The sequence below is a fragment of the Pseudopodoces humilis genome, chromosome 6 (genome assembly GCF_049639895.1).
Source record: "Pseudopodoces humilis isolate 2021_Gansu_Grassland_sample_001 chromosome 6, ASM4963989v1, whole genome shotgun sequence".
Lineage (NCBI taxonomy): Eukaryota > Metazoa > Chordata > Aves > Passeriformes > Paridae > Pseudopodoces > Pseudopodoces humilis.
Genome location: NC_142205.1, coordinates 25,584,531 through 25,605,336, shown reverse-complemented (window position 1 = coordinate 25,605,336; position 20,806 = coordinate 25,584,531). Strand labels below are relative to the sequence as shown.

At 39.5% G+C, this 20,806-nt stretch overlaps 1 protein-coding gene across 4 annotated transcripts; it reads right to left on the bottom strand.

Moving 5' to 3' along the window:
- Nucleotides 1–2,550: 2,550 nt before the first annotated feature.
- On the bottom strand, nt 2,551–15,027 carry NIPAL1 (NIPA like domain containing 1). Of its 4 annotated transcripts, XM_088057033.1 has the most exons (7): nt 14,702–14,802; nt 10,944–11,097; nt 10,016–10,282; nt 8,399–8,455; nt 7,886–7,976; nt 5,876–6,036; nt 2,551–5,731 (listed from the first exon to the last, which is right to left on the bottom strand). In XM_088057033.1, exons 3-7 carry the CDS (start codon nt 10,230–10,232, stop codon nt 5,136–5,138), a joined length of 1,122 nt encoding a protein of 373 aa, XP_087913159.1. In that variant the 5' UTR covers nt 10,233–10,282; nt 10,944–11,097; nt 14,702–14,802; the 3' UTR covers nt 2,551–5,135. The 4 variants fall into 4 exon arrangements, with proteins under 4 accessions (XP_087913159.1, XP_014115625.1, XP_087913158.1 ...); XM_014260150.2 differs by lacking the exons at nt 10,944–11,097; nt 14,702–14,802 and adding an exon at nt 14,969–15,027; XM_088057032.1 differs by lacking the exon at nt 10,944–11,097 and having other exon boundaries at nt 14,702–14,784.
- Between the last annotated feature and the right edge of the window lie 5,779 nt (nt 15,028–20,806).

Sequence of the window (20,806 nt, the reverse complement as noted above, 5' to 3'; positions counted from 1 at the left end):
GATATTCTCATTATTTCATGTAATCTGCCAGAAGAATTGCCACCAACTGATGTCACTGTTTACTTTTATAATCAATTTATTTTATTTATGAGCATTCAGCCCTTTATCAGACCTATGACTGAACGCAGATCTATAACAGTTGCGGTTTAACCCCAGCTGACAACAGTACCATGCAGCTGCTTGCTCACTGCCTCTGCCCCAATGGGAGAGAGAATCAGAAGGTAAAACTTGTGGGTTGAGATAAGAACAGGTTAATAACTGAAAGAAAGCAAAATGTAACAATAGCAATAGCGATTAAAAGGAGAAAAAGAGGAATAAAAGGAAAGAAACCAGTGATGCACAGAACCAGTGCTCACCACCTGCTGATTGATGCCCAGCCCATCCACAGGCAGTAACCAGCAGCCCCAGCCGACTTCCCTCCCTCTCCCCACCAGTTTCCACACTGATCATGATGTTCTATGGTATGAAATATCCCCTTGGCCACTTCAGGTGAGCTGTCCTGGCTCTGCTCCTTCTTGGCCAAAATTGAGACAATGACACGGTACACACATGGAGCCTGCCACAGCCTATGCCCAGGCCACAGAAGTATCTTTTCTCTTTTCAGCAGATGATGCACTACAAATGTGAAATTCAAACTCTCCCCGCAATATAAAGTACATGGGGACTTTGCATAATATATGAGGCCTCTTTTTTAACAGACATTGTAAAACTGGTTTTGCCATATTACTGCAAGTTAATATGTAACATGCTACAGCACCATGCAGTAAAAATCAGCTCCATTAGGTTTTATGTACTCTAAGCACCTTGTTCCTGCCTGTCTCACTAAGCTGTCCCATGGTAAATATGCACCCATCCTGGAAACATGCTGGTCTAATACCTGGAGCTAATAATGCTTGCCTACCAGGCTTCCACTTCCCAATATCATCTTTCTGTAGGCTGCATGGGGAAAAATTTGAAGAAACTGTTATTAACATTCTGACATGGATAAATTTAACAGCTGCTATCATTAAGCTGACAGTAAATAAATGAAAAAACACTAGAACTTGCTTCAGAGTCAGTGATACTGGTGCTTAATCGGCAGCAAGAAATGCTCTGCAGTACAAAGGTCAGGTATCTACAGTGTATTTATTTACCAGAACAGCTACACCCTTACATAAAGACTGTACAGCAGGCCACCTTAGACCTCATGGTGACTGTGAGCTTAGTTCAAATTCTAACCATATTCTAACAGGGCAAAAAATGGATGAACAGTGAGTCACATCCTTGTCACTGACCATAAAGAGATGTCTGTTTGCTGTTTTTTTAAACTTCCATGTGATAAAAATGAGATATGGGAAAAGCAGTAAAGGAGACACCTCCATACAGGAAACCTTCCATCAAAGGCTGTAGGAGTCTTCAGCATTTGTAAAAATTTAGCTAAAAATTTGCTGAACAAACATAAGAAAACTAAGAAGTCTTTTTTATGGATTGGAGGGGAAAAGGCAGAACTCCAAGCTTTTGTGAGCTGGCCACTTAGGATACATCTCTTTTCTATAAAAAAGATGCATTACTGACAATTTATTACTGGAATTTATTTTTGAAAAGTGAAATGAATTCACTTGTCCAAAGTACTCCTGAGAAGAAATGACGACCAATTACTAGAGTGTACAGGGCTGATGACAATTATTTCCAGTGCCATTTGGTTTTCAGACCAGTTTCTGCCTCCTCCCCCTCTCCCCTCCCAAGAGTTCACAGATGTGGGGCCCTGCAGGCACCACCAAAGCCCATAGCTATCCCTCCTCCCTCATGCACCACCATTCTGACCCCTACTCAGCCTCCCAGCCATGTTCTGAACCATGGCACCATTTTGAAACCTGCCCAAAAGGAGTTAGCTACTGCAAACCTGCCCTGCTGGAAGGGTATTTCCTAGCACACTTGCCAGTTTTATTTTTCTGGAATTTAAAGAGTGAGAGAATGGCATTTTACAGAAGTACACAATTCCCCATACAACTCCAGGATGCAACCCTGATGAGTGGAGTTTAAAGTTTTGAATATGTACCTTTTGGGGTGAAGATTTTTTTATAGCATGGTTCTTTCAAGTGTGGATGGAAAATGAAGATGGTAGAACAGATTTCTATAGAAACGGATGTATTTCCTTCCAAAATTGTGCAGATTTTTTAACCTATCCAAGTTTTCTTGACCTACTACATTTAGTTGGTGCAGCTATGCAATGAACTTAATTGCCCATTAATTTGTCCTGAGGTATGGTAATAACAAGTAGCTGCCAAGATTTGTTTACTATCAGCATTTAGAAGCTGTAATTTGGTTAGCAATGTATTGCCTCTGAGGATTGCTTTGTTCTTCTCCTTAACCATTCACCCTACACACCAAAACACATCTAATTTCTTTATACAATGTTCTTCATTCCACTGGAAAACCTGACAACTCACTGAAACACTCTCCACTGAGACAGGCTATGAGACAGACATGCCTAATACATCAGCTTTGGGTTTTCTTCTCTAGTTTAGAAATATGACTCTTTTTTATCACTTGTTTAAAAAACACAGATAATTTAGTACATAACCATGAATAATTTATTACAAGAGAAATATTAGCATAATTTCAATATAAAAATCAAAGTTATTCCAAACTAGTGATTAAATATAAACATTTTAAAAAAATAGCATCTTACAACAAATTTTTTTATACAAAAAATTAATCACTAATTTATTTCTAACATGATGGACTTCTTATACATGTAAATGTACCATGAAAATTACTGTTAACTTTGGGTATTTGATATTGTTAGAAAATAACATTCTTTTATTATTAGTGGCTACTTATGTATAATAGCAGATATGCAGGTCCAGTAGAAAATACAGGAATTTTTCTTGGTATAAATTAATTATTGCCAGCAGTTGGTATATAAGGAGTCCACACCCTTCTCAAAGAAAGTTTTATGACATATATTTAAAAAATGCCAATGCACATCCATTCAAGAACTGAACTGGTTGCTTTTTCTTACAAATAACTCATTTAGTCACACCACAGTGATGAGTCCATAAGCAAATAAAGGGGCCATAAACTATGCAAAAGCATTTATTTTTATATTTTTTACAGTATATATTTTCCTCAGTTATTCTTTGAGTTATGTAATTCAGAGTGAAAAGCAATTCAAGTTTTTGTTAAAGACAAACTATAAAAACCCTTCCATTTTTAGTCTTTTTAGTATTTGTATTACTTGTTTTTAACTATAAAGATTTTGAAGCTTGAATCTGGTCCATAAAACCAAAGTATTGTTTACATTAACAAAGAAGTAATGAAACCCTGTTAGTAGATTCTCTTGTCTGAAGCTTTTTTTAACACAAGCATTTTAACAGTAAAGAATTGCTGCCAATCCCATCACTCAAGCTGAAAAATATTCCAAATGTATAATGTAAAATGTATAACGTATAAAATGTCATTATATTTTGAAGGCAAGTACATTTTTTGTGAAATTGTCCCTTTTGCTGGATAACAGTGATGCCACACAAATATATGAAATATAAGCAGCAACCCTTTTGTTCTTATAAATAGAGGATGAGCTTTCTTTGGCAGAACAATTTTCTATCCATCCAAACTGTTCTCTTCTACTAAACCATTTGAACAGTAGAAAACATACAGCCTGCTTCATGAGGAAATTCTGCTTGGCATGTAAATCTCAGCTGATTAAAACCAGTTTTTAACTGCTGAAGTGCTGGCATCCTCTGGGAAACTTTCTGGACTCACACTTAAAAATCCAAAGATTGCAAATACTGCTTTCTGATGAGCTTGTCACCACCCACATGTCTGATTGCTGATGTTACTCACTTACAAAGTGGAAAACAAAGAGGATTGTAATGAGTAAACCATGGACTGTGCAAACTTTTTTTGTGACAGGAAGATCAGTGACCACAACTGAGGAACTACAGTACTGCAGTACAGTTACCAATCTTCAAGGCCTCTGGTAGGTTAATATATTGTTAAACATCTAATAGAGGCAAATACTAACTTTTAGAAAAGATGAAAAATCCAAACTAAAAAAAAAAGACATGCTGGTGTTTCTCACCCCTTGCCTACATCCTTTACCTAGTATTTTTAGAAGTAGTGCATGGATTTTAAAATGGATTTTGCACTTGTAAAAGAATAAAAATTAACAGGACTGCTTTATTATTAATAAAGAACAATATCTTCCCAGAAAATGAGGAAAAAAATTTGAAAAGGTTAAATGGGTTCTAATTAATAGATGGATGTATTAGGAAGAAGTATGGAAATAAGTAAAGCCTCTTCTTAATCCTCAAAATAATATAAAATAAAGTAGAAATTTTTAATTGCATGTTCTGGTTTTCCTCTGCCTTTGAATACTTAATTCTATAACCTCATGTAACTTTTTAAGCCAATAGCAGCTGTTTTCAGGCCACTAATGAATTTTCTTTTTCTTAAACTTGGTCTTAGCTTTAAAAAAGTACAGGCATATCCAGGGATGCACAATCTATTCAGGATTCCTTGGGTAGAAAAGCTGAGACTTGTCAAGACTTGTATTTGCTAAAATTTTTTTGTGACATCTAATCAATGTTCATTGGCAGGTCATCGAGAGTGAAAAAAATCTTGCATTAAATTTTGTATTAAAAACTGAAAGGGTTAAACATTGTTTTCTTCATATTATGTCTCCAAAGAATATCCTTCACGTAGAGTATATAGAAGCTTGCTTGGCAATAAATTATAAAAATATAAAGAAAGCCAGAAATATTAAGGCCATCATGAAGATAATAGCAGTGTACCTGTCGCTTCAGCAAGGATTGTCTTTTATCATTAAAAGAAAGTTGCATTTTTTAAACTTGGCTTACAAAGACCATTTTTTTTTGCTAAAATTTCCCAAGAAAAGATGCTGCATAAAAAAGGACCATGTTTTTCATTGCCTAACATATAATCACCACCAGGTTTCTGTCTGTCATGCTAATTACTGAACATATTCATTCACTACTGCCAACAGCTGACATAGAGAGGAGTGGCCCACACTTAACAGGTCTCATAGACAAATTTCCAGAGGACTGCAGAAAAGTAAAGCATTCTAGTAGACATGGATGGGCTGAGTTTGCACTTCATGATACTTTGATGATGAACACTTCTTGAGTGTTTCATCGACTGAATAAAACGTTGTCCTCCTCATATACCAAAGCTGGGTCCTCCATGGTCTCCAGCAAAGTGTGACTGGTTTCCAATTCATGGAATTGTTCTTTGGCAACAGTGGACATCAGTTGACTCCAGGTGATGTTAGTGTTTTTGAAAGCGTGCAATAGGAAAATGCCAATGATGATGCTGCAGAATCCACTCAGGGTTCCAATGATGTCACCCAGTTCCATACTACTCCACTCCTTGAACAAGATGATGGAGCACGTCACCACTGTTGTAGTGAAGCACACGTAATAAATGGGTGTCACAAGGGATGTGTTGAACACGTCCAGTGCTTTGTTGAGATAGTTGATCTGAGTGCTGACTGAGAGCACCAAGATGCCCACCAAAATATAAACCAATGGATGGCGATAGGCTGGCTTCCTCTCCAGCATTTGCTTAATGGCAATGCCCAGGCCTTTCACAGATGAGACAGAGAAGGCACCGATGAGTGAGCAAATTAAAATGTAGATCAGTATATTTGTCTGACCTCTCTTTGGAGCCACAACAACAATCAGAACAAGGGCAACGACTGTTAGGAGAACAGCAAATGTAACAAACGCTGTAAAAAAGAGGAAAGGGAAGAGTTAAGCACATGAGAAAAAATACCCAACTATGTCCACGAACATGCTCAGAGCTGTTCAGTGTCCTGGACACCTCCCTATGAACTGCAGCATGTGTTCACTGCAATTGCATACAGACCTACCTGGATCTTGCAGCTTTCTTTCCATCTCATCTAGTGAGGTGACCTCCTCCTCCTCTGGGGCATGAATAACCATGACTGTTGACCCCAAAATGCTCAGTACACAGCCCAGCTTTCCATGAATATTCAGCTTCTCATTTAAAAAATAGGATGACAATATAGCACTGTTCAGCAAAATAGAAATTAAATGTTCGGCTCCATCAGCCACAAAAGACATTCAAAATCTCTCTGTGTAGCATAACAGTAATTCAAAACCTCTTTTGAATTTGGATGTATGGTAAACCAGCCTGAAACAATCAAATTGTAAGGAGTTTTTCCAAGCAAGTTGGTCATGACCAAGAAGGTAAGCTCAGGTTTTAGGGAATTTGGCATAGTTAAACCCTCATAGCTTCCCTCCAGGTTGTACAAGGGTTCAAACTGCTAAGGAACTTCTCATTCCTGATTGCCTGGGTCAGGGTAGTATGCACTCTCACTGTAGATAAACTACAAGAGCTGTTTCTTCCTTCCAAAAATGGTTCAAAACACTTAATTTTCCATTACAACCAATGCACATGAGTTTTGGAAACCGCTCCTCATCCCTCCTCAGGCTCTCCCACCCAGGCACACTTTCAGTCTGGCTTGCCAGGATTCCTCCCAAAACACAGAGAAGGCATGTCCCCCTTCAAAGAGATAAACCCCAGGATCTCCACGGGGTTGATCATTTAACCTAAGGACAATAACATGGCCTAAATGCACCACTCACAGGGCATGATTAGTCTGTTAGAGCACCGCTTTGGGCATAGGCACAGGCTTAATGTAAATCAAAATACAGACATTTTTTTCACACAAGGGTATTGAGTTCCCTGACACGAATTTCTAACAGCCTCTCTGTCTCAAGGAAATTTGAACAATTGCTATCCCCATCAGAGAAGAGGGCAATAAAACTCAAGCTGTTCTGCACAGCAGCAGCCAGGCAGCCCATTAATCTGCATCTACCAACAGGCTGGTCCCAGCACCACTGCAGGGAGTCAGTTACACTAGTTTTCCTATGACAGAATGCCTGCAGTTTTAGCAGGCAGATTATTGCAAGCATCCTAGGGGTTTTTTTTTCCCTTTGTTTGGTGGAGGGTTTTTTTTTGTTTGTTTGTGTTTTGGGGTTTTTGGGGGGGAGGGTTTGTTTGTTTGTTTGTTTGTTAGGGGTTAGTTTTGTTTTGGTTTTTTTAATATATAGCACATGTTGTTTTAAACGCAGTGTTTCATATAGTATACTCAGTTCTTAAAAGTCAGGGTTTTACATTTAAAACGCAATAATTTCATTTTGCTAAAAAAAATATTCCCTACATTGTATGTGTAGTCCATGTCTTTTCTGCTGCTACGATAGCCACATTAGTGTATGTGCTTAAGAACTTGGAAAGCATTTTTTAATTCATATGTAGGAAACAATAAGTCTCCATAGGACATTTATGTTTCAAAAGAACCACAAATTTTAATTGTGGATACAGAAGAAAGCTAAAATTTTCTTTGCCTTTTTTCCAGAAGGATTTCAGAAAGACGAAACAAAACCAAAAGGTTTACTAACCATGCCTTAATATGAAATTAAGCTCCTATAAATATAAATGTTTTTGAAAATATTTTGTGTAGGACTACTGTATTTTTATTTAAAGTTTTGTCACAACTGAAGAACAGGATAACAGTTTTAAAGACAGCTCCAGTTTTCTAGGAAGAGATAAATTACCTTCTATCAGCTGTATACCTGGTATATGCTGATAAGAATTACTTTGTCATCTAGGTGGAAAGCCACTGGGAAGGCATTCAGTGACCTTTGCAACAAGACTTTTGATCCTATCTACCCAGAGAACTCAGTTCTAAATAATGAAAAATATCTTTCCACCAAGAAACAAAAAGCATTTTTTGTCCATAAATTGCGTTTTCAGTTCTCTTATTAAAAATCTCCACTTTCAGCCAAAGGCAGTATTTTTTCCCTTGCACAGTGAGTGGTTCATTTGCCAAGGCTTGCTCCCAATTGGTACTGACCTTATTAGAACACTCAGTGCACCCAAGGGGGTAACTAAGGTTGCAGGTGCAAAGGCATAGGCAGCAAAGTTTGCAGCTTCTCCTAATCCCACTGCAGAAAAAAGAATATTTGGTTCAGGTTGGAGGAGGATATTAAAAGGCACAGTATTGTAAATATTTTGTATGACAGCTATGGAAATATTGTATATATTGTATATATTGTATGACAGCTATTCTGGAAATAATAAATGCTGAAGAAAGTTAAATACTTTTCTCCTAAGTACTCCTAGAAGCTGGACAGATGCAATTCCATTGCATTTGACCAGATATTGGAACAAAGATGGTTATTCTGCAAAGATGTCTGAAGATCAAATGCAGTATTTGAAAGATAGTATATCAGAACAGCTTGTCATGAATGTGATTGCAAGGATATTTCTTTTAAGTGAAGGGAATGAAAAAACAGGCAAGAAACCTTTTAAAACAACCTGTTTTCTGTAGATTTACATATAAGCTGAGAGGAAAGAGGTGACTTACTTGATAGCAGTCCAGCCCACCAAAGCCATTCCTTCAAATAAGAATATCCACCTTGTCCTGAAAGAGAAAAAATAACCTTATCTTAGAAGAAGCAGATCACCTTATTGTAAGAAACAAAATGTACAGCTTCACATTTGCACCTACAAAGTAACAAAAGAGCATGTTACCTGGATGCAACAAGAAGAATATTTGATTTTGACTGACATTTTATTAACCACCCTACTACTTTGTGACTTGGACTTCTAAAAAATGCTATTTGACTAAATATACAAAGAGGAAAAGTTTCAAGCAAAAGTAAAATGTTTATAAAGACTGTTGGTGAGCTTAAGAAATGTTTCAAAATGCTTTTCCAGGTCAGATCCAATATATTCATACATTCAGCTGCAGTTTGACTCTCCTTTTCACAGAATTACTAAGTTGGAAGAGACCTTCAAGATCATCGAGTCCAAACCAGCTCTAACACCTCACCAAGTGCCACATCCAGTCTTTTTTTTAAACACATCCAGGGATGTGACTCCACCACCTCCCCACGCAGACCATTCCAGTACTTTATCACCCTTTCTGTAAAAAACCTTTTCCTAATATCCAACCTATATTTCCCTTGGCACAGCTTGAGACTGTGTCCTCTCATTCTGTCAGCTGCTGCTTGGAGAAAGAGACTGACCCCACCTGCCTACAACCACCCTTCAGGAAGCTGTGGAGTGATAAGGTCACCTCTGAGTCTCCTTTTCTCCAGGCTAAACAACCCCAGCTCCCTCAGTCATTCCTCACAGGGCTTGTGTTCCAAGCCCCTCATCAGCCTCATTGCCTCCTTTGGACGTGCTCAAGTGTCTCAATGTCCTTCCCGAACTGAGGGGCCAGAACTGGACACAGTTTTACTTCAGGTTGGAAGAAATTAGAAAGAAAAATGCCCTTATGTACATGATTTTTTTTTTTTTTAACATAAAATGTAACTGTATGGAATATTCAGAGTATTCAGTTATCAGAGTTTTTTTAAATAACCAGATTCCCTGGAATATTATATTGCAATGAACACAACAAACAAAAGAAAAACTGACAATGCTATGTATTTAAATCCATGCAAAGGAAATAATGAGATTAGTGTGATTGTTCTTTTTCTAGCTCTTCATCTCTTGACTTTGATGAAGGGATAGCTGTACCAACTGTAGACACTTGTGTAATAAATATACTTTCTACAACTCATTGCTCTTACTTAAAAAAAGCAGAGCAAAACCAAAAAACTAAACCAAATTACCAGCTTAAGACTTTCCATCTCAAATGAGGGGGGAAACGATCAAAAAAAAAGAGGGAAAAAGGCATTTTGAAAGGTAAGAGAAATGGAGAATTTTATTTGGTAACTAATTGCTCTCAATGAGGAAATAGCACCAGCTCACTAGATTTAATACCCTCTGAACCTCCATAGTCCTGAGTTCTGAAATCCCAGTCCCTGTAATCACACACAGATAAATAATATGTCTCCATCTCTCACCAAGACAGGACTTCTGATCACCATTAAAGTACTTTTAAACATGTGACCTATGACTGAAACCTTGATTTTGTCAAGTTCTAAGAGGTGTTTGTGTCCCCAGCAGGAGTAATGCTGGCACCATCACTTACCAGCTCGGGTGACTCCTCTGTCTGCCAGTTTCAAAAGTCCTTTCTTCTTCAGTATGAAACTAGAACCAATAAAGATACTGGAACCTATAGCCAAAGCCAAGCCAATGTAGAGGTGGTATTTGCTTCCAGAAGGCATAGAAATGCTCCAGTCTGTTTCATTGCCAGACCCCTCCATAGAGGTGTGGAAAGGAGTGAGTGATTCAGACACGTTGATCATCTGGTACCATGCTTGGCAGGAGTCACAGCAAGAAGAAGAGAACACAACACCTGGGAGCAGAAAAAGAAGGACAAATGATTCACAACACAGGCCCAACTCTGGAAGAGCCCTGTCCTCACTCTTCTCACTCCTTTTCATGTCTTTGCAGAGCACCTATAATTTCTGACTGTGCAAATAACACACAAAACCCACACAATGTACACAATGCTGCCCTGGGTCATTACCCACCCCTGTAGCTCACAGGTGATTACATTATTTTACATACATTGTTTTGCATTTCATTGGCTCAGACTAGCAATAAGAAAAATACCTAGGAATGCAACAAAAAAATATTAGCTTCAATTTAAAATTAAACTCAAAATCTTAAAAGCTATCCTGAAACCTCAAGATGAAAGGGTAACTAATTGCTTTTTTTCTTTTTGTTGTGCAGAGACCACAAACATATAGCCAAATCCATGATTTTGGGCTTTGGCTGTTAAAGTAAGCCTGCTGCTATTCAGGGCTTCTGTTTTTACATTGGTAGCTGAGATTGGAAAAAAAAATGGAATAAGAGGAAGGAAAATCAAACAGGGAGCAAACCGTCACTGCATATGAGCACTTATACATTTTATTAAAACGGTTCAGAGAATACTATGTGAGCCAAGTCTTATCTAACCAATCACAAAATTTTCAGGGAGGCCTCTTTACACCTCACAGCAAATTTAATCTAACCTCAATAAGCCCTGGATGGAGGTAGATCACAGGCCACAGGGGAGAGTTCCCCCAGCTATACTTGCAAGACTGCTGGAGAGCTGGGTGATCCTGAGCAGAGACCGAAGCTTCCACTCCCAGCCAGCCAAGCATTATCAGGCACTATGATGACAGCCTGTGGGAATGACATCATTGTTATCAGCCTAGATTTGTTTTTAAAGGAAGAAGAGGTATTGCATTTCCAAGAACAAAAGGAGTTGCTTTTTTGCATGGGGAAGCAGGGGTCAGGCAGCAAAGCTGCAACAGAGCTTAGGCAGTTTAGGCTGATGTCTCATTTTGTCACAGTAGAGTGCATCAGGCAATCAGTGTGGTTTACAGACTCCAGGGATACCTTTAAAACAACCTTTTTTGAAAAGGAGATTTATTGTGAAGACATGTTAAAATATGAAATGAAGTACAAAAGCTCAGTCCACTGTGATACATATAAAGCATGGGATGCAACAAATAGTTTTGTTTTCCGTGTTTTCCCTGTAATTGAAATTACACATAAACAATTCATCCTGATGTGGCAGCATCAGTAATTCACTCACTTTTTTTCTTTCTTCCCCCCCATCCTCCAACTGAAAAAAAGCCACTTGGGGACTTGGTAGAAAAGGATGTGCCTACTGTGTTCACATGTAACCTCTGGAAATAATAAAGTTATATCAAAGGTATTCACTGAGCAATTAAAAAGAAGCAGACTTGGATAATTAATTTAATACAATTTAACAAAGAATAGTTAAAATACATAAGGGCTTAAAAACACCATATTTGCAGTTGGCAAAGCCAGCATTAACTCTGGGAGACAGCGCCCTTTACAAGTAAGGAACTAGAGTGGGTACCTGCTCCCTGTTTTCTCGTTCCATACTGTACAATAAACATACTACAGGAAGTTATAATTTGATTTGCAGGCTGTGCAAACACATTTCCTTGATTGCCAAGAATGTTTCCATATAACAGAAGTTGTTTTATATTGCTAAGTCAGACATAATAAAAATGTTCCCACAAGATGTATGTTCATATTCCACTGCTGAAGATTAAAGTGTTAGAGAACTTAGATCAACATGCAGTTACTATTGCATAGTATGTAGGATAGATACTATTCTACACTCTTATCATTAATAGAAATTACAGTTGGATAATGTAAAAACACAGAATTAGTATTTACACCTGAAAGTATTTTGAAATCCTAAACTATTAGCATAGTCTTAGAAGAAGAAAAATTTGCATATAATTGTTTTGACATAATTAGTGAAGAATAAATCACAAACAAAAATTACAGAAAAATCCTTTAAGCATAAATATATTTTCTTTTAGTAAACACATATCAGGGCAAGACAAAAATGATGCTGCTCATGGCAAGGGGGTTGGTCTAGATAGGCTTCAAAGGTCCCTTCCAACCCAAACTATTCTATGATTCTGTGAAAAATAACAAACAATGGAGAGATGAATGAAATCCCTTAGCTCCCAATACCTGTACTGATGCTAAACCAGGATGTGTGAGAAGCAGTAACATTCCTTAATTAAAGGAATTTAATTAAAAGAAAGGCCTTTATGTAAAAAAAAAACAAAACATGATTGTTATAAATTTGTATTGTGATATTGGCTTTCGCAGATGAATATTATATATGAAATACTTTTTAGCTATGTATGTACTTTTTTTCTTGCTAACAAGTCTTAAGTTTAAAAGAATTTCCTAGGTACAAGGCAAGGAAACCCCAGAGAGCAAAGACAGTGGGGCCCAAGCTGTTATCAGGAGAACAATAGAGGTCAAACTGTTATCAGAGGAAGATATGAAACCCAGCTGCCCTCAGGGGAAGGATGACAGGCCCGGACTGTTATCTACCCTGACCATTTGCAAAAAGAAAGGAAACCAAACTCCAAAATAATGATGACCAGCAAGAATAATGATGACCAGCAAAAATATATGCTGACCAGCAGAAAATAAAATTGTGAAGAGCATGATCCAAGAAGGCGGAACCAGGGAGGGGACATGCTTGAATATACATTAACCCCTCACAGCAGGAGGGGATAAAAAGGGTATTCCTGAGATACCAGGTGTGTTCCTGGCAAGGCGCCAGGGCACCCGGCCGTTTTAACCCTTTGCTTTATTTCTTTTGTCTCCTAATTGTCTTTTTATTTATATTAAATTCTTTTTATAATTTATTAAGTGAATCTCGTTTTTAATAATGATGATAAGCACTCCTGACAATTATAGTCTTTCGGCTACCTGCAACAGTAAAGGCAGCTTTCTGCTTTTCAAGTGCATTTGGTTTCTACAGTGAAAAAAAGAACTATTTTCTTCCCCCTTTTCTGTGACTGGTGTACCTTCATTTAGCTGGAGATCAATGGCAGGCTTATTTCATTTCATAAGACACTACTGCTACTTTTTCTACGTGTTCTAAAGTTTTTCATTCCTCATCAAATAAGGAAGCATCAAATAAGGAAAATTTAATCATAGCATTTGTACTAAGTTACTCAGCGGCTACCATAGGTTGTTCCTCTCCTTTCTGAATTGACCACATTCACAAAGAAACATTGGATTTATCACTGAGAAGAGTAGTTTTGAATACTTATTATCTCTGTTTATTGTGCTGGGCAGCTTTCCATAGTTTAAAAAAAAGAAAAAAAAGGCATTTGATCCACTTGCATGAGAAGTGGCATGTCACTGCACTGATCAAAGAGCCATCTGAGAGATGGGAAGAGGAGGCTGATCCAGGAATTACTCTTATTTTACTACTGCTCTGAACACTCTGACGATCACTGGGAAAGGCTGAGGAAGGTGACAAACCACTGAGGCTGCCTGGCTTGCTCAGCACGGAGTTTCTGTAGCTAAGCTAGTTTCACCTCCTACTTCCAAATGTCAACAAACATGAACCTGTCAGCAGAACCCCTCCTTGTAGGAGTAATCTCTACCAGCTCTGACTCAAGGCTGGCAGCAACAGGAAAACAGACTGAGCTAAGGCAGCTGCTGGTACACTTCTAAACATTTTTATTTTATATAATTTTTTCCCCCACTCCTCAAACACCTAAATATTCTATATTGGAATTGGGTAGATCAGCCACCCCGGTGCTACACATTGCTTGTGACATGTCTAACTTGCAGTCCAGGGCTGACTTGCCCTGGCTTATGACAGCCAACTTGGCTCTTAACCTTCCATTGAAGACACTGGTCCTAAGTCATCTCGAAAACTAATTGCTTTGATTAGACAATAATTTGACCATTTCTACTGAGCTCACGACTCAGCCCACTCCAAGTAGAAACATGAAACGCCTTTCTCGGTCACCCAGGAAATACCAAGCCCACCTTTGCCAAGGCGCCGCTCCTGGTGCCAGAAGTGGGCGTACCGAGAAGCAGCAAGGCATTCTTCCCTGGCACACCCGGAGTGGAGACTCAGCAAAAGGCACAAAACAAAGCTGAAAAGGTGGCACCGAGGCAGCCGCGGGAGAAGCGCAGGTGCCTCTCTGGCCGCGCCACTCCTCGGAAAACAACGGGGTGACGTCAGGGCGGAGGCAAGCGCTAGGCGTGCGGGGCTCCGGACACCGCGCCCGCCGTGCGGGCTCAGGGCGCTGCGGGAGCGCACCCTCCGTGTCCCGAGCCCCGCGCACCCTCCGTGTCCCGAGCCCCGCGCACCCTCCATGTCCCGAGCCCCGCGCACCCTCCGTGTCCCGAGCCCCGCGCACTCTCCCCAGACCCCTGGCCCTCCCCGCGGTGCCCCGGCACCCGCGCAGACACTGACCCATGCGGCAGGACGGGCTGCGGGCAGCGCCTCTCCGGGCCCCGGGGCTGCGGGGCTCTGCGGGATCCGCGCCGCCGGCTCCGCCCGTCCGGTCGAGGCCGGCGCACCTGGGCGCGCCCGCTCTCCGGGGCCGACGGAGGTGGCAACCTCGCCACCCCTCTGGAGCCGGCCCGGCGGGGAAAGGGCACGCAAGGCACCAGGAGTGACCCAGAACGGGCTTTCTAGATGGTTATCAAGTACCAGACCCGGGGAGTTCTGTGGCCCCACCTGAACGCTGAATCCAAAGAAGAGCGTTGTCTCCTGAAGTACCTTGGCAGCTTTTGCCTTTCCTGGGAGTTTCTATCGATTTAATTTTCTTCCCTTTCGCAGGTGGGAGAAGAGCTGAGCAGTCTTGGTGTACAACCACTTATGTCTGTGACAAACCACCAGCGCCCGCTTTGGCCACTGGATCCGCGGGCAAACAGAGGGATCCCCCTCCAGAGTCAAACTCTGCCAGCGTCCTAAAACAAGGGCAGTGCCTGGTGATGCATACCCTGAGATGACTCCCTGTGGCTTAACAGGCTCCAAGTTGTTATAAGAAATAATTCTCTTTATTGCCCAATCAATAGTTTCAACTTGGAAGTCTAAGGTCTTGGTTTTGACGTAATTGAGTGAAATACAGTTACAAAATGTAAGGCTTAATAAAACATTACATGTTGCCCAGCAAACTTCCTGGGACAGTCTGCAGACCTTCAGCATGCACAAGGATTTCTCTAACTGGAGGCAAAATTGCAAATTTAACACACCTCCACGGAGCACCACAGGGACTGCTAAAAAACCAGAGCAATAATTTTAAATGGTATTTGAAACACTTAAATCAAAAATTTAAAGCAGAGTCTGAAAGTTTGGGAGCAAACTGTGATCTTCTTGTGCAACATAAGCATGTCCATAGGATAAAACCACATATATGGACAGATGCACGTCTGCAGTCTGCTTCAAATTCCTATTTTTGCTCTGTGTCTTCTCAGATCTGTCAACTCTGTGTGCTCACATCCTTGTTTCTGCAAAAATGTGTCAATTTTTTGAGCTTGCTGCAATCCTGCAAGTGGCTCAGTTGGCACATCTGCTGAGAAGGGAAGTGGTAATATCCACAAAGCCCTGCCAAAGCAGCAGAGAAGGTGGGAGAGGGTGGGCTGCCAAAGACCACCTCTTCCTCTGGCACAGCTCTTGCTGACCTGCTGCTCACGGCTTCAGCATTACTGTGGTGCAGTACCCAGAGCAAGAATTCTGAGAAACAGAGTACAGCTAACACTTCTGTGGATGGGTCTCTGTACCAGCCAAGTCCTTTAGCTGACCATGGACATCAAAGTCTATTTAATAAATGAATAAAATATTTAATCTGATGTACACATTTGTTGACAGCTGGCTGAACATGAACCAGCAGTGTGCCCAGGTGGCTAATATAACCAGTGGTATCCTGCCCTGTATCAGGAATGGTGTGGCCAGCAAATTTTGTCCCCCTGAAGTTGGCACTGATGAGGCTACACTGTGAATCCTGTGTTCAGTTCTGGGCACATCACTATAAGAAAGACATTGAGGTGCTGGAGCAAGTCCAGAGAAGGGGAATGGAGTTGTGAGGGGTCTGGAGCACAAGTCCAATGAGGAGTGGCTAAGGGAGCTGGGGGTATTTTGCCTGGAGAAAAGGAGACTGAGGATAAACCTTATACCTCTCTACAACTGCATTAATAAACCCCCCCATCTTTACCGCTGTGTTAGCCACAAACAATTTAATTACCATAATTTGTGGGTCTCCTTGGCTTTCTTACAAATTCTTTAATCTTGTTGAGGATTTTTTTTTTTCTTACGTGCATATACATTGAGTTCCTCATGCAGTATTTAATTGTATTATCATAAATACTGAAGATGATGACAACAAGTTCCACCACAATTAAAAAGCCTGTTCACTGTGCAGCTAGTTCAGGTGCAGACATGAAGGATGATCTATCTCTTTTATTATTATTTAGGAAAATTGCCTGTGGCGTTTTTAAATCCTGTTACCATTGCTCAGCTTCCCTGTTCTGCATTACTCTGCCAGCAGTTGCTGCTACACGAAAGTGCCCAAACATGAGTTATGTTCAATACAGAAGCTACAGACAGATTTATTACCCGTCCTGGCATGTAGGACACAAAAATGACCGAAGTAGATTTGTGAATGTGGGAACTCTATCTATCCCACTACATAATGATTTAGTGCAGACCTGCAGGAACAATACGTGAAGAAATTAAATTCAACTGAGAAAAAAAAAATATCTCTAGACTGAAGTTCAAAATTATTAGATTTCTCTATTTGCTGTGTAGAGATTAATTGTATACATGTTCCCTTAAAAATGCCCAGATGGTGCCACCTTAACTCCTTCTATACTACAAGGAGTGAATAACATGCAAACTAGATTTATTAAACCTTTTTTATCTACAGTTCATTTTCTACCACTCTTATTGGTGGCAATGGCATATACTGATGATTTTTGTTTAAGCAGAATTAATATCAGTTGAATCACCTTTGCATGTGTAAACATTTTAGCATAATTTTTCTGCACAAAGAACCAAGATTTCCTATGTTATTTTAACTTGAAATAAAATTCTGCTAAACAGAAGTACTGACTGTACAGAGCTTCTGGAACTCCTGTAGGGTCACCACAATTTTTCTTTATCCCAATTATACCATTGAATGAAGATCTAATATTTTCCAGAGAGTTTTCTGATAAGCCGGTCTCTCTGTTCCTTGCAGGTTTCAGGCTGGGAGTTGAAGAGACATCTCGGGGGAGAGACACCCACCGAACCTGGAAGGCACAAGGAAAGTCTTACTGTAGGTTCATCTCAGGGCACAGAAAAAACTGCCAGGCATGGCCAGACACAGTGTGGACGTTACAGAAGTGCTAGTCCCTGTGCGGAGGATCCATACAAAAACTAGGGTCTGGACCTGGAAAATGATGGTGAAAGGTGAGTGAGCACACTGTGTGGTGCTGTGCTCTGTGCCTGAGAGCACTTGCAGTGTTTTGTGATTTCAGCCTCATCTGCACATGAGAACCCAGTAAACAAATACACATCTTAAATTGTTTCTATATCACTCTCCATCACTCACCCTAAAGTAAAAATACAGTACCACCTACTGGTGGAGACACTGTTGGCACTGATGGTTTTCCAGTTATCAAGCCTCATTGGGGCCAATTGAGCTTCATGACACTGAATTCTACACAAGAGCATAAATAAGCCAGAAGCCCTGGAGTCTTCTCAGCTACAGCACTTCCATCATGACATTAATTGCTGAAATCACATCAGCATGAGAAAAAACAGAACAGTATTTGCAGAAAATAAGCCTGCCTAAACCGTGGTCCCAATCCAAACGCTCTGTTTACAGAGCTTCAACACAGTAAGCTGAAAGGCAATGTTGTGCTATTAAAACCTGATTATTTATAAGTCATACATATGTCTAATATATCTAGTGTTTTGGCTATGGGTATCTGAAACTAGACATGTACAAACATGTAGCCTTAATAGGATTGCGAAGAATTATAGATGATGACAATGCAAGATGCAAAAATAGATTATAGTTGGCCTACTAAAACAGTAATCCATTAGTGCAGTCATTCTCCCACTAGTCAAGGTTACTTCACTGGAATACAGAATGATGGAAAATATATCTATGAAAAAATATTGACATGAAACTAATATAATTGTCAGTGAAGTCAATGACGTCTAATTAACTGGCTTTTAAAGGAGGGCAGAATTAACACCACTGTGTTGAGCTCATCCAGAATTTGTCCTGAAAGATTCTTCACAGGTTAGTGACGTTCTGACCACTGTGAGACAAGGAACCGGGGAGGCTTAGTAAGACTCATCTTCCTCTGTTTCAGAGCTTTGAAAAATTCCAGGGTAAACCAATAAAGAAAAAAGTAAGTTACCATTCCTTTGCAGGACTTTTTATTTTATCAGAAAACTGGGAGTTCTATACTAGATACATCAACTCCTTTGTGACACATAACAAGGCATATGTCCCAAACATATGGTTTGGGACTCCATATACCACCATATAGCCACCACATATTCACAGAATCACTGCTCAGCACTGAACATTGACATCTTACAGACTGCAAGACAGGGAAAAACCCTGGAGAATGACAGAGGTAAAACTGATCAAGATTCAATACTTGTTGAATGCAGTAACCTTCTGAGATTCCTTTCATATCTATGATCTTAGGATAAGAGATGCATTTCAGCTCTTCAAAGACAACAGTAAAGCATATGCCAGAATTTAGAAGATTATTCAGTTCTTTATCTATTTTATTATTTATTTATCTATGTTGCGTATCTTATTCAAAACTGGTATATGTGGCTTGTGCATAAATGATGCATTTCCTTGTTGCCTGTTACTATCTTATTTAAAAGGATTTTTATTCTTTAAGTTTCAAATGCATGTTCTCTTTTCTGGAAAATGGGATGACTGTTGTCAGGATTGGAAAGCCATAGCAGCCGATGTGTCTAATTTGTTTCTATCATCAGGAGGCTGACCTGTGCTGAGTGTGGGGACTGACAGTGAATTTAAATAAATAAATAATTTTATTTATTAATAAATAAATTTAAATAAAATAAGAGATTTTTAGGCTTCAGGCACTAGCTTGAGCCTGTGGGAAAGTCAAGTACATAACTCACTCTGGCCTGAGAAATCATAGGGAGGAATCCAAACAGTCCTTAGAGAAGGAAAACAACCTTTGCAGGTGTTGTTTGCCACCTTATTGTTTACTTGTAAGAAACAGTCAAGGTGTGTAGTTCCTAACTGTCCAATGATGTTTATGTGTTGGTTTCATGACCAATGAGAGTTTCACCTTTTTGGACCTGCTGGGAAGTACCTATAAAAGAAGATCTGGAAGAGTAAAACTTGATCTCTTTTGCAACTGAGGCTAGAGAGTCTGTGTCATCACTTTACCATTCCTAATACAGTGCAACAGCTGAGCTTTTCTTTTATGATTAAATCCATAAACTCAATCACCTGGGCTGCAAGATTTAAATTGGTTCCTATGATTTCTAATGGAATTTTTTCCTGCTGCCCTTGGTTATAGAAACAAATGTGTCATAATCCCGGAATTCCAGGGGCTAGACTGCTTTTCTGGATTCTCTTTATGAAGCAAAGTTAAAATGTAATACAGTAACTTTAGCTATGTCTCAGTTGTGACAAAGATATAAATTCAAGTTTCAACATTTACCTCTTTTTTCTGCTTAACAGCTTTTCTTTTTCACTTTTACAAAAATGGGCCATGTACAAGATTCCAGATTGAAAAATTAATCACTCAAACTTCAGAGATTATTTTCCTCATTCTTATGGTATCCAGCAGTGAAATATGAAAGGTGAGGTGGCAAATACCATCTTCTCTTTTGAAGTATATGCTAGGATCCTCATGGGACCTTTCTTGATCTTTGGCCACTACAGATGCACTCTTGCACATTTCTAATGGAGGAGGAATGCAGCTACTTAAACCATTTTGCCAAATCTTAATCTATACTGAAGTTGAAGATCTGTTCAATGTCTTAAAACTCCATCATTGAGGGATTTTCCAGTAAGAATGTGTCTGCAATTCACCGGATTTTTTAAGTATGAAAATGCGTTGTGTTATATTATTTAAAAACTTTAAGTAGTTTAAAATGTTATTTCCTTTTCTTCAGCCATATGGTATACACATTAAAGTAAACAGAAAAGTTCAATTGATGTGTTTTATCTATCACAGTAAAAAAACTGTTACTACAGTTAAAAAGCATCTGTAATATTAAGAAAAGAAGGGAGCGGATAATACTGAACATATATTTATTTACAGTATTTTTGGTTCAATTTCAAAACAATTGAATTGGAGCTCACTCCAGTATTTGTCAGCTCTTGTGCTTGTAGATAGGGTTAGTAAGCTTCTGTTCAGGTGAAGGATAATACTGATGGCCACTGTCACTTTCATCTCCCTCTAAATCTCAAAATCCATCACTAGGTCAAGGAAATCCTCTTCTAATAACCATTCCTTGGGAATAACTCAGAGAACGGCACAGAGGACTGGCTCTTTGTGAAATCGATCAATGAGGGAATTA

Coding starts and splice junctions, on each gene's coding strand:
- NIPAL1 (XM_088057032.1), bottom strand. Junction 8,456..10,015: donor CAGAGGAGTCACCCGAGCTG/GTAAGTGATGGT, acceptor TTTCTCTTTCAG/GACAAGGTGGATATTCTTAT. Junction 7,977..8,398: donor GTGGGCTGGACTGCTATCAA/GTAAGTCACCTC, acceptor TTTTTTCTGCAG/TGGGATTAGGAGAAGCTGCA.